This window comes from Fopius arisanus, unplaced genomic scaffold (genome assembly GCF_000806365.1).
Source record: "Fopius arisanus strain USDA-PBARC FA_bdor unplaced genomic scaffold, ASM80636v1 scaffold00028, whole genome shotgun sequence".
NCBI classification, from domain to species: Eukaryota; Metazoa; Arthropoda; class Insecta; order Hymenoptera; family Braconidae; genus Fopius; species Fopius arisanus.
In genome coordinates, this window is record NW_011887767.1 from 825,259 (window position 1) to 838,290 (window position 13,032).

The 13,032-nt window shown below is 35.4% G+C and overlaps 3 protein-coding genes across 9 annotated transcripts in view; 1 reads left to right on the forward strand and 2 right to left on the reverse strand.

The window, feature by feature from the left end:
* Nucleotides 1-488: 488 nt before the first annotated feature.
* Nucleotides 489-4,699, forward strand: Ced-12 (engulfment and cell motility Ced-12). Its single transcript, XM_011302589.1, has 6 exons — nucleotides 489-812; nucleotides 934-1,227; nucleotides 1,325-1,753; nucleotides 2,223-2,639; nucleotides 2,731-3,168; nucleotides 3,343-4,699. Exons 1-6 carry the CDS (start codon nucleotides 675-677, stop codon nucleotides 3,811-3,813), a joined length of 2,187 nt encoding a protein of 728 aa, XP_011300891.1. The 5' UTR covers nucleotides 489-674; the 3' UTR covers nucleotides 3,814-4,699.
* Patsas (palmitoyltransferase Patsas) lies at nucleotides 4,382-8,883 on the reverse strand. Its single transcript, XM_011302588.1, has 9 exons — nucleotides 8,620-8,883; nucleotides 7,195-7,448; nucleotides 6,763-6,877; nucleotides 6,579-6,704; nucleotides 5,966-6,411; nucleotides 5,643-5,892; nucleotides 5,391-5,563; nucleotides 5,142-5,307; nucleotides 4,382-5,045 (listed from the first exon to the last, which is right to left on the reverse strand). Exons 2-9 carry the CDS (start codon nucleotides 7,374-7,376, stop codon nucleotides 4,842-4,844), a joined length of 1,662 nt encoding a protein of 553 aa, XP_011300890.1. The 5' UTR covers nucleotides 7,377-7,448; nucleotides 8,620-8,883; the 3' UTR covers nucleotides 4,382-4,841.
* Nucleotides 8,884-9,081: 198 nt separating this feature from the next.
* Liprin-gamma (liprin protein kazrin) overlaps nucleotides 9,082-13,032 on the reverse strand; it is a 74,150-nt gene continuing 70,199 nt past the window's right edge. For 3 of the 7 annotated variants that reach the window (XM_011302593.1, XM_011302595.1, XM_011302590.1), the window contains 3 exons: nucleotides 12,962-12,988; nucleotides 12,068-12,088; nucleotides 9,082-11,059 (listed from right to left, as the gene is read on the reverse strand). In XM_011302593.1, coding sequence (XP_011300895.1) covers nucleotides 10,814-11,059; nucleotides 12,068-12,088; nucleotides 12,962-12,988 — 294 coding nt within the window. In that variant the 3' untranslated portion in view covers nucleotides 9,082-10,813. The remainder of the gene's footprint in view (nucleotides 11,060-12,067; nucleotides 12,089-12,961; nucleotides 12,989-13,032) is intronic. The other 4 variants (XM_011302597.1, XM_011302594.1, XM_011302591.1 and 1 more) reach the window with 3 other exon arrangements.

A 13,032-nucleotide genomic window follows, 5' to 3' on the forward strand; every position in this document is an offset into this window, starting at 1 on the left:
TCCGATAATTGTTAGCTAGCGCTCTAGTTGTTGACAACCGCTACGGCGCTAGCTAACAATTATTGGAAAAAACGATTAATTTCCGGAGTAACTAGGAGTCCAAATTTCGGAGTAAATAATCTTTCCCAAATAATCCATCCGGGCCTTACATTTATGTCGTATTTTATATCTACGCTCAAAATGGTAAGTACGATATTAAATTATTGAAGTAAATCAATTAAACATCACTGACAAATTTGTGAAGATATTTTTAATAACAGCAGTCGGAGGCTTTGAAATCAGCTCGTCAAAAATTCCAGTCAGTGGAATATGAGGCATCGAAGAGCTCAGAGTTATTAAAAAGGAAGCTGGAGGGATATTACTGAAAAGTCGCTGAGTCGGTTAACGAGCAGATACCCCAGCGTTGCGTGTGGTGCCCTCCCTCTCTTGGGGTACAGTACTACGATGCCGCTGGGGTCACTCCAACCCCCAGAACTGAGCCTCTACTTTAGTCAATCCTCTTTGGAGTGATATGACAGACTGACTAGTCTGTTTTCTCACCGAAAAATAATTGACTGAAATGGGCTGTCACATTCTTATGACACATTCGCTCCGGAAATTGTCAAGTCAACGTTAGATGAAGTATTTTCACAAGTTTTTTTACTTTCGTGTAAATTCCTAAGAAGTTAATATTCATGTACACGCAGACAATTAAGATGCCAGTGCAGAAAGACTCGAATATTGTTAAAATCGCTGTTAAAACAGCTGGGACTGGCCTCAATCCACAGTTGATTGAGTTCAATCAAAAACAACCTTTGACCGGAATAATTCAGGTACGCCCATTTTATATTTACTTGGAATTCCAAAAATTATTTGATAACAGTGGAAAATTAGTTGGCATGTTATGTCGCAACCTCGACAAATTGATTTATTTGAAAGTTAATTGTTTTGCAGGAACTCTGCAATGGCTGGGGTTTGTCAGATCCAGACACGTACTCTCTTCAATTCTCTGAGAGCAATAATAAGAATTATATCACCGAAAAAAACAGGAATGAAGTCAAAAATGGAAGTATTTTGAAATTAGAACACTCACCTTCAAAGACAGCTGGGGATATTCTTGCTAAATTGAATGATGGAACACCGGAAGAAAAAATAAGTGCACTTGAAAAATTGAGTTCTTTAGCTCTCGATATAACTTTTGGCCACGAGTTTATCAACAAACAAGGATTGGCACTAATTGTTTCACAGGTTTGCACTCTTCATGCCGTAACAGAAACCAATCATGAAATTGAATATTTTAAATAGTTACCCCATTAATTTATTTTTATTTATGGCATTTCTTAAGGTGGAGTCTGGAAAATATAAATCGACAGCCCTGGCATATTCCTTGCAATCTTTCGTGGAACTGATGGACCATGGAATAGTTTCTTGGGATATTCTCGAGCCTCCGTTCATCAACAAAGTCGCCAGTTATGTTAATAATCAGGCAGTGACACAAGATGCAGACGTAATAGAAGCTTCTCTGAGCATTCTCGAGAATATTGTGCTGAACTCCTCGGGACAGTATGGATTAGTTGAAAAAGAGGTCACCTTCCCCAATCTGTCCAATCATCTCCAGAACATGAAGCCTGAGATCCAGCAGAATACAATTGCATTGATTAATGCATTGTTTTTAAAAGCAGATGCACGCAAACGAAAACATGTAGCTGCCACTCTGCAATCCAAACAAATCAGAAATGTATTTCTCACGAATGTCATTCAGTCAACTGGCGAAGTAAGTCATATAAACTGATTTTTTACTCTAATTACTACTTTTTAAATGCCTGAAAAATGGGAAGGGATGTTCGAAATTGGTTGCCTATCAAAATAACACACCTCAAACTATTACCTCGAAAAAACCCAACAAAAAAAATTACAACTGAAAAAATTATTGCTTCAAAATAGAAAAGATAATAATATTTTTTTTTTAATTTAAAAGCACATTATTCCTAATATTACAAGTGCAAGGAAAAAAACAATAAATTCTCTTATTTGGTATATAATTGTCAATTAGCCCCGAACTTTTACTCGCCACAATTGACCCTCAATATACCAATAATTTTTTAATATTTCAAATCACAAAATAATATTATGACCGATGTCATGAAGATACTCCACAAGATCACGGATCGAATGACGAATTCAATCTATAGAGATCCTCAGGCAGTATTCAGAAATTCACACAAATGTATTCGTGATTGCAGGTAGGCACAGAAATGGCTCATCAACTTTACGTGCTACAAACTCTGATGCTGGGACTTCTCGAGCACCGAATGATGACAAAAATGGATCCTCAGGATCAAGATGCTCATGATAAAATAAAAGAACTCCGAAGAATCGCCTTTGACACCGAGGGAAACACAACTAATGATGTTATTTCTCGAAAGCAGGGACTTCCTGCTAAGGATTACAAAAAATTGGGATTCAAATATGATATCAATCCAGCTTTAGATTTCACTGTTACTCCTCCTGGGATGTTGGCGTTGGACTGCATGGTTTATTTTGCGAGAAATCATACAGAGTCTTATACCAAAGTAGTTCTCGAACATTCCTGTCGTGCTGATGAGCATGAATGTCCTTTCGGAAGAACCAGTGTAGAACTCGTGAAATTACTTTGTGAGGTAATTCCACTCTCTTCCATCTCCATCATCATGAAGACGTCATTGCATCGCTTTCCACTTTTTGCGTGAGATAAAAAAATTTTTGTTGTAGATTCTAAAAATTGGAGAAGCACCCAGTGAACAAGGACAGTCCTATCATCCCATGTTCTTCACTCACGATCATCCTTTCGAGGAATTTTATTGCGCTTGCATCGTCCTGCTGAATAAAACTTGGAAGGAAATGCGAGCGACAACCGAAGACTTTGTGAAAGTATTCTCAGTGGTTCGTGAACAGATCACTCGTGCTCTTCAATCCAAGCCAACTGGTCTTGATAAATTCAAGACTAAACTCCAGAGCTTGACTTACTCAACCATCACTAGCCTGTGGCAGCAGGAGAGAACCAGCAGGGAAGAGTGGGAAAGTCATGCTAAACCCGTTGTTGAGTTGCGTGAACAGATAACTCCAGAGATTTTGGAACTTATCCAACAACAAAGACTGGGATTTTTAGTGGAGGGGACGAGGTTCACTAAGTACAGCGCAAGGGGTCAAGTAAGTTACTTCATACGTACCTGTGAGATGAAAAGAATTAAAGTTGAAATCTAACTCTTAGCTGAATGGAAATCCTAATCTTATTTATTATAGTACTATCAGAATTATTTTTTATAAAAAGTTGAGAATAAATGAGACTTAAAAGTCTAAGTGAATTTACTTCCTTTGCTCCAGCGAATCAAAGACAAATTCTGGTACGTTCGTCTTTCCCCAAATCACAAAGTCTTTCATTACGGGGATTGCGATGAAAAATCAGTGCCAACAATCGATGAGCTCCCAATGAAACTGGCTGTGGTGGAAATCAGAGGACTTCTCATCGGCAGAGACTGCCCCCACATGAAAGATCTTCAAAGACGAAAAACCACTCATCAACTTGCATTTTCCCTCGCTCTAGATTCTGTAGAAGTCTCTAATCTTGATTTTGTGGCACCAGATGAACAAGTCTATGATTATTGGACCGACGGCATCAATGCACTGCTCGGCTCGAAAATGACTAGCAAAGAAACTGAGAAAGATCTTGAAACTCTCCTGTCGATGGATATAAAACTCCGACTATTGGATACTGATGGGGTAGACATACCGCAAGTCCCACCACCAATTCCTGAGCCTCCACCAAACTACGATTTTTGCTACGAATTAAAGTAAGTCAGCAGTGAAATCTAAAGAAGGATCAGTCGGGTCTTATTCTTGGCAGTTTGGAGCTAAGAGAGATAAGGAAAACTTCAGTAAGAATTTTTTTGTTTTTGATTTTATCTCGCAAAAAAAATAGCACAAAATCTCGATATCTCCCTTAGATTTTGTATTCCATTGTATTTTCTTCCACTAGAAAGGGAAAGAAAAAGACAAAGAGAAATTCAAATTCTACTAATCAAATTTATAAACCAATTAAACCAATTTTCTTTAGTATATTCACTTGACATGAATTTTGAATTCTCTCATTTTCAATATAAATGCCACTGCCTAGAAAAGGGAGATCTCAGTTGAGAGGAAAACGTAATTAATTCCATTAATGATATTTTGAACTTTTAGAACGATTTTATTTTATTTCTTTTATCACACAGGGCTTTATAAGTCCAGGTCTAGATATAATCTTAAGAGTAATGTAGTATAGATTGTACCAAAGATTTTTTAGCGAAGCTTCTTCGATTTTTTAATACATTTACCTGAAGTGTGACATTTTTTCTACGGAGAAATTTAAATAATGTCCAATCAATCACTTGATTATAATTTATTCTAAAATTTTCAGAGCCAATTCTTAGATTAAGAAACTGCGTATTAATCTCGTGAATTTTTTTACTGAACGGTGAAATTGTATACTTCGTGTTTTTAAAATAATCAAATAACTTCGGCCAAATGTAGTAAAGTAATTAATACGAATGAGACTTGTAATACCTATTTATCTAATCGAATTTATGAAATATACACGTACATACTAATTTCTCTGACCAAGTTCTAATCGTTTGTTATGTACTGATTTATTATGTCACTGAACGCAACAATTTTATTTCAGATAAAGATTTTTTTACACGTCCTCAGACATTTTTTATCCCTGAAAATCTAGTTATAGGATTTTACACTTTCTTTGATGAATTATTTCGTTTTTATATAACTACAAATTGATACGTGCGATCGGAAAAAAATCCCTTGCGCTCTATTTTCATCGCTGACAAAATTTACATAACTTCCTCGGAAAGTATGTGATAATGCTGTGGATCTGTCGCATGATGATCTGGCGGATAAAGAAAGAATTCAATGAAATTGAGCACTGGTCCTCTACTAAAAGGATTGAGATATCTTCCCCTTTTGTCCCTCAAATACGAGTATCTCTTGTAATTAAACATCTCATTAGTCGTCAAATTCATGCAGGCGTGTAATACCTAAAATAGAACAGACAGTAGTTAACTGCAAAATGATAAACTGTAAAAAATGGGAAAATCGCTATTGAATTTAGATAATTCTCCAGTTTTGCTTACTGATGTGCATGTTAGTATCCAACCGAGTCCGCAAAAAACAAGCGCCTCCATCAGACCCAACACGTACATCAACTGCAATCCCTCAATTGCGATGCAATAGCAAGCGAAGTACAGAGTGAAGGTACAATTTATTGCAATGCACATAACAAACAGAAAAAACCACATTCTGAAAGATAAAGAGAATAATTTAACAATCTTACGTTATTTTGATTGAGTTAAAGATATTCTAAAGAGATAATTGGAAAGTACCTGTTTCGAAGACCAACGCAATTATAAATAAACGGACAGTGATGATCAAAATATGAAACACAACGATTGCAAATTCTACAGTGTTTGGCTCTCAATGGCCTGAAGCATCTACAACTATGGCATAACCGAGATAAAATAACATTTCTCTTTTTCCACTTGTCGAAGTAAGGAATCTGTAAAAAAAAAATTGGATAACCTTCATGAGATAATACCTCAACCAGAAGATTTCTGAATTTCCCCCAATTACTTTACCTGTTTAATAGCTCTGTAATAAGTGTCAGTATTTTGAGGCACATAACCAGGATCTCGTCTATTAGCAACAATCCACGATATCCACATGAGAATATTCCAGTAAATGAAACAGTAATGACTCCCTCTAAGTAAATTCCAAGTGATTGGAATGCATTTTAACAGATACATGGGATAGCCCCAGAGTAGAACTGATCCCATGAAAAGTAGGAGAGGGCCCTTGCTATTTCCGGCTCCACCGAACAGCAGTGCCCTGTGCGGAAATCAATCGTTTCCTAATGTAATAATAAATCGATATCAAACGACAAGTCGTCGTGATGACTTACCAAAGTTCATTGATTGGTGGTACCCATCTTGCTCGTCGTTTCTGTTCGTTCTCAAGAATGGCAACAACTTCAGAATGTCGATGGCTCTTCGCCAGTTGGAGTGGAGTTTTACCGTTCTTGTCTTTTGGCCCCAATTCTATTTTACTCTTTTCACAGAGAATTTTTACGCAACTCACGTTTCCAGAGAGACAGGCGAGATGGAGAGGAGTTGAGCCGAAATAGTCGGGCTTTTGGAGATCAACTCCACTGTACATCAGGAGTCTTATCAGCTCGGGATGTCCCTTGTAGGCTGCCCAATGCAATGCTGTATCTCCATTGATATCAGTTAAGTGACCTTGAGCTCCAGAGCCAAGGAGAAATGCAGCTGTTGCAAATTTTCCAAACATGCAGGCTGTCATCAGGGGTGTTAGGCCTTTGAAGTCTGCTGCGTTCACAGCTACACCTGCCTGAGGGTTTAATGAATTCTATTGAAATGCTAAAAAAAGCTCACGAAAAAAATTATAAACAGCTAAATTACGACGTAATACAGGTAACCATAATCTTTCCAGTTGTCATGATAAGAGTGTAGATCTAATGAGCTGTTATTAATAATACTGAGTACATGGCAATTTACCTTTAATAGTGTTTGAACGATTGCACTGTGGCCTTTTCTACATGCCCAGTGGATTGGTTTTGGACCCTGAGTACCGAGGCAGGAGAGATCTACTGGTCCATTACGCTCAACTAGATATCGCATTACCTGAATGATTGAATTAATAAGTTTGGAGTTTTATCAAATTGTCTATCGGTTTACTAACTTCAACGTTTCCATCGAGGGCAGCCCAATGCGCTGGTGTATATCCCCATTTGTCTCTGGCACTCAATATACTCAGACCATTTTTTTCCACCATTTCCTCTACTGTTTCTGTGTTTCTGGATATTGAATTGATAATTGAATTTGATATTCGGATAACAGGGGAGGAGTAATGAGAGAAAATTGTGGCGAAATGCTTGGAATAAACATGGAGATTACTCGATAGAATTTATCATTATTTAATGACTCGCTAATTTTTATTGTTGTGAAATTAAGAAATTCTTTCACAGTGATAAAAAAATCGTGAGCAATTGAATAATAATAAGATTTAAAAACTGTATATTTTCGGTTCTCTGGAATTTATTAATTTAATGAGAATGTTTTATTGTATGAAGTAAATGTTTATGAATCCTTTTTTATAGATTTTGATAAATACCCTGCTCTCAGGAGTTCGAAGATTATCTTCGTTTCATCCGTGGGCCCTTGACCGGGTGTCGCCTCTTCGGCGTAGATGTTTTCGTCTGGAGCATTTCTTCCTCTAGCTCCATGGTTCTTCGTCAAACTAGAGGTATGCGCATTGTTATGGGATATGGGATTGTTGGGTAGATGCCCGACCATGTCGGGATCTGGACTTAGTTCCCATACGGAACGCGCTGCTCCTGGCCCTGTCACAGGGCTCACAGGATATACCTATCATTTTTTAAATCACCAAGTGTTCAATTAAAATCCATCCAACTTCTAAACACCTGCGATTACAGATGGAATCTATCAATTTAGGGTAACCACTCTAATTGTTATTCAATAGAAAAATTACTCCGAAAAATATTCCAAAAAAATATTACAAGTATAAATATTATAATGTAAATATATTACTTCGCGAAAATATTAGCCCGAAACATGTTACAAGTCGAGGTATTTTGATATCATTATATTATTTTTATAAATATTACAAATGAAAGGATTATGACATTGTTTATTATGAATATATTAGAAGTATTATGCTGGTAAAATATTGTTGCTCAATTATTTTTGAAGGAATATCTCGAGGTGTAATCAATTTTTGTGACTTGTTTCAGCGAGCTGGGGATTACTTATGTGAACGTTAAGAAATCGATATATTCTGTGTATCATATCAAGTACTGCCTGATGATTTTTAGGATTGAATTCGTTATTCCATCTGTGATGTTGTGGAATATCTTCGAGGTGTCATTTTATTTTGTGATTGCAGGTATTTTAAAATTATTGAAATATTGGGACTGTTGTTGCGAGTAAATGTTCGGGCCTAATAGACAATTACATACCAATTATGAGAATTTATTATGATCTGTTCCTTGTTCTTATAATGTCTCGAAATAATGAGTGTTTTGTTGGAATATTTTCAGCTGCAGTATTTACTCTACTATAATATTCTGAAGCGATAATTTTTTTTCAGTTGTAATATTCTCCGTTGTGACTTTTTTTCGGCAATATTTTGAGTTGTGGTAATTTTATAGAACGAAATTTACCGCACTGTTAGAAATAAACCGGAAAATTTAATTTCACAGAATTTCCCGAATTTCCAGAAATGTTCTCATGAAAAAAAAACACATAAGTTCAATTAAAAGCAGTTCAATTATTCCATAAAAATTCAGAAATATCTATAAGACCGAGTGTTTACCCTTTTTCTTTTTCTCTCCATTCGATATTAATTCAATTGAAGTCAATCAATTGAAAGTCAAGAAATCAATTTATTTCATTTTTAAATCAATGAATTAATGAATATGTTGGGGGTGGATACTTTGGCACGCAGATTTTCAATAAGAATAGCAATGAGCAGATGAAAAAGTGAAAAAGACAAATTTATTAGGTCAAGTACCAATACCTTACAAAGCGTTGCCAGGTCAGTATTAGCCTTCTCAAATTCGTTATTCGTGCACCTATTTCCACTTCTGGAATGAGTGAAGTTCTTGAGCGGAGCTGCTAGTCACAATGGCACGCCAGGTCCCACCATTTTTGTGAAATTCCCTCGATTCCCTCTATTCCTCGACTTAAGATTTCCCACTGTGACAGTTATTTCATTGATAAACCCAAAGAAACTCGAGATTCCTCGGAAAAACCGCCATGAGACACCTCCAAACCAAATGAATCCTGTCACTTGCACTTGCGCATTCAAATCAATAATTTTGCCACCCCTGGTACTGCGCATGTGTCGTGTAAAAAACTTTGACAATACCGCAATATTTAGCAGAAGATTATTTTTAACAATTCAGGTCAGATGGCAATGAAGGAGATGTCGAAAAAAAAATAATTGAGGGAATTGTCATTTCAAATGTTTTAAGGCAATTATAATTTATTCTCAAATGTTCATCAAATATTATTACAGCTCACACAAATATATACATATACATCCTGCATTGAGTACATTTACAATGTTTTATTTATCTTAATCTGTAGTTAATTTTCAGTTGTACATATACTGCAAACAGAGACCGATACGTCAAAAGCTGATAGCATTGTTTATATTCATCGCACAAGCATTCCGATGTTTTTTTATTGTTCGATTTATTGATAAATGCCAATGCAATCCTTATGGTCTCTGATGGTTCAATCCACTTGGATAATTCAGATCGAATTTTATATCAAATTCAATAATTTACAGAAGAAAAATAATTCTCGTATTAAATCGACGTTAACATGAGAAAACGACGACAATACACTTTTCCGTTATTTTTTTTTTCTTTTTGGCATTCCGGATAAATTATCAACGTTTATTATAATAAATGTATTATCAGTTCCGCAGGAATTCAAATTGATGTATCGATAGATAAAACTAAGAATAAATATCAGATTAAATATCATTTGGGATTCATATAGAAAATTATTATTAATCGATTGCAATACCAAAGATTTCGATGATCTCGTGCAAATTCATGGAGACATTATTATCGTGCTTAGATAATTATAATTTTAACCAATAGGAAAGTCTTGCTGCCATGCACATGATGATTTTTCAATGATGAATTCAACATCAAGGCAATTTACAAAAAAAAAATTATTTATAATTTCACCCAAGAATTCAGTGGAACGAACTCTTAATTAAAATGGAAGCAGAATATATTCATCAGATTAAAAAAAGAGCAGGAAAGGGCAATGAGTGTCCTTCAAAAAATTTTATCATGGCTACATCCGAATAAAATGAACTTTTTTCGATTTGATCTTGTTATCGACATTAGAACCTTTGAAAAAAGTCATAAGTGAACAATATCTCGAGATTATCCAATTATTATTATATCCATAATTAATCCATTATTCCTCGAAATTTGAGCGCACAATATAATTCTGTTCATCACAATGAATCGTTTCTTTGTTGTCAATAATTTTAACTTGCCTAATCGCAGAAACATTGAAAGGAATTTCTCCAGTCAAATAATATTCACACAATAAATAATAGTTCGAAAAACATTATTTTTGGTAATAATTCTCCATTTCTCCACATCATGGAGATAATAAACTAATCAGTGGGCGTACAAATCAAGATTTCGTTCACGATCGTAATATTATTTCCCTGAACACTTGATTTGAGAGACAATCAATTGCACCAGCAAATGGAATGCTTTCAGTGACATCACGAATATTCTGAATTTCGTAAAAATTAAATATCAGATTATCAAATTAATTAAATTATTCCAGGATAATTCTGATATCGAGGAGTTCTCCATGGAAGCAACAGAGAAACCTAGATTATTTGGTCATTTGAGTGAACCCCATTGGTAAGAAATTCAAGTCAAATATGTTCTAGCGGAATTACTGACAGTTTCATCTTTAGCTGAGGACGTCCAAGATTCTTCAGCTAGACTGCCATACCTCTGCACCCCCGGAAATCGTGGTCCCGAGCTCTGGGGCGAATAGTACCCACCCTGGAGCTGGTAATAATTGTTCCCTGGTGACTGATAGTAGTAATCCGATGATAATATATTGCTGTATCCCGAGTAGGATCCGTACTGCGAGGAATAAGATGAATATCCACGCTCGCTCAAGCTCCGATAAGGCCCCGAACGTTGGGGCCGATCCTCTTGTCAGACTGGTGTACTCACTGGTGCATTCGTTATGTACTCGATGTCACCGATGCTTTTCACACGACGATGACGCTTTCCCGTTCCATTTGCTGATGGACGTGGCGGTAGTTGAGGAGGTGGAGGAGAATTACTACGGATGCTACTCATGTATTGACATTGACTGACGAGAGATCCTGTGTCTGATGATGACGAGGGTGAAGCTTTTTCACTCCGGGGACGAAGCCCCAACGCTCGACTCAGAGAACCCTGTAATCCGTGGAAATCACTTCATTAGAGGACTTGGACAACATTTTAATTCTCCGGGGAAATTATAAAACAAGGTAAATTCACATCAATCCTCAACTCTCTTGAATTTTTGGATTTATCTTCGAAACTAAGGGAGATATCAAAATGTTTGTAATAACTTTTTTTGTTGGCTTCAATCAACTTTACAAAAAATATTCCGAAGAAAATTTCGGTATCTTCATTTATTTCGGATATATTTGCAATTAAATTACTGAAGAGATGGATCAATTTATCTATTTTTATTATTTTGATAGTAAAATAGATTTTAGTTTTGATACATGGAGAAAAATTTAGAGCACAGTTCGTTCTGATGTTCATTAGAAAGAATTAATTTATTTTAATCTAGTCGGATTATTTATTATCTCATTATTTATTGTTATAAGTGCATTTCGAGTTCCATAGAAATTTAGATTAATGTATCAATCAACAAGAATAAACATCAGATTAAATATAATCATTAAATATAATCAAATAATCATTCCTCATTGCTGTCCAATTTATTCATTGATTTTTCTCCGTGTATACAGAGAGGGAGAATTATTGGATTGAAAATGTATTTCGAGAAAGGGAGGCACTGGATACAAATTATCGGAAATATCTCATGTAGATTCCAGGAATAATTGTTATCCGACATAAATAAATAATGAACGAAAATTCCAATTATCAATGCAAATAACTTCTCCAATTTCAAAAGGGAGAGAAATCATGGACTGCAACTTTCTTCGTTCCTAAATAATTTCTCGCTCTCCATGAACACATGAAATTGAAAAAAAAAAAAGTATAGAGTAATTTCGGCAGTTTTCTGTGAAACAAGCAACTACTGATATTTTGAAGTGTCTCTAATCAGTGCAATTGTTATTTCTACGTGATTGAAGGGGATTTCATGGTGTGATACGGAATTGCAATCGTTTCTGATTTGAATGGATAATGGATTAACATAGAAATAGTTGAAAATAATGGTTCTCATACCTGAGAGCTTCTCCACGACAACTATGAAGGGATGAGATAGGTCAGTTACGAACCCAAGAGCGTAATCCACATTAAAATCACAATTTGTATTTACAACATTCGTTGATTATCATGCTAATTATCTTAATTACGAAAAACTCAAATGAAGGAAATAATTATCATTTTCTCCTCATGAATAATTCTTTCTTCTCATCAATTTTAGATACATATGCAAATACTGTACATATATGTCAGCACATCCCTTGGAAATGGCGCTGACTTAAATTAGGAATAAATTTTATCTTCTTTGTTACATTTATATTGAAAAGTCATTGCATTTGATTCTATTTACAGTGTGAATTCTTTGTCCTGTTTATTTTTTTTTTTTCACCTTGTGATATTGGCTGGTTGCAATGAGATACAAATATTTGACTCCACAACCGTTAGTTTTTTCTATGAGGGAACTAGGAATAATTTTCATTGTGTAGTTTTGGGTTAATATGGGATTTCTGTGGAGGAAAGGGCGTGGGTGAAATTCATCAAGACATTAAAGAAAAATTGGAGTGTAACTTAAGTCGTAATCAATTTGTTTTCCAACGTACAAATTCATCGTAATTATATTAGTACATTATTGAGACTCGAATGATTACTTTATGTGGTATAAATGAAGATTTTTGTTTTGATTCTCGAGATTATTCGATCAAAATTTATCGATATTTTGTAGCGAAGAACTCATTATTATTGAATCGATTCTAATAAATTACTAAATCGGTCCTTCTTCCCCCATTCACTCCAGTAGTACAAAAGAAGACATATTTCATTAAAATTAATTGACACGATGTGGAGTGAGTGGGAAAAGACCGAGCCGATTCCATAAAGTTATGGGAGTTAGATGATGCTGTGAATATACCGAACCTTTTTCAAATAGAGAAGACTGCAGGTCTGCGATGATCCACAGGGGTGCAGGGGCAATGATTAAATGTTAT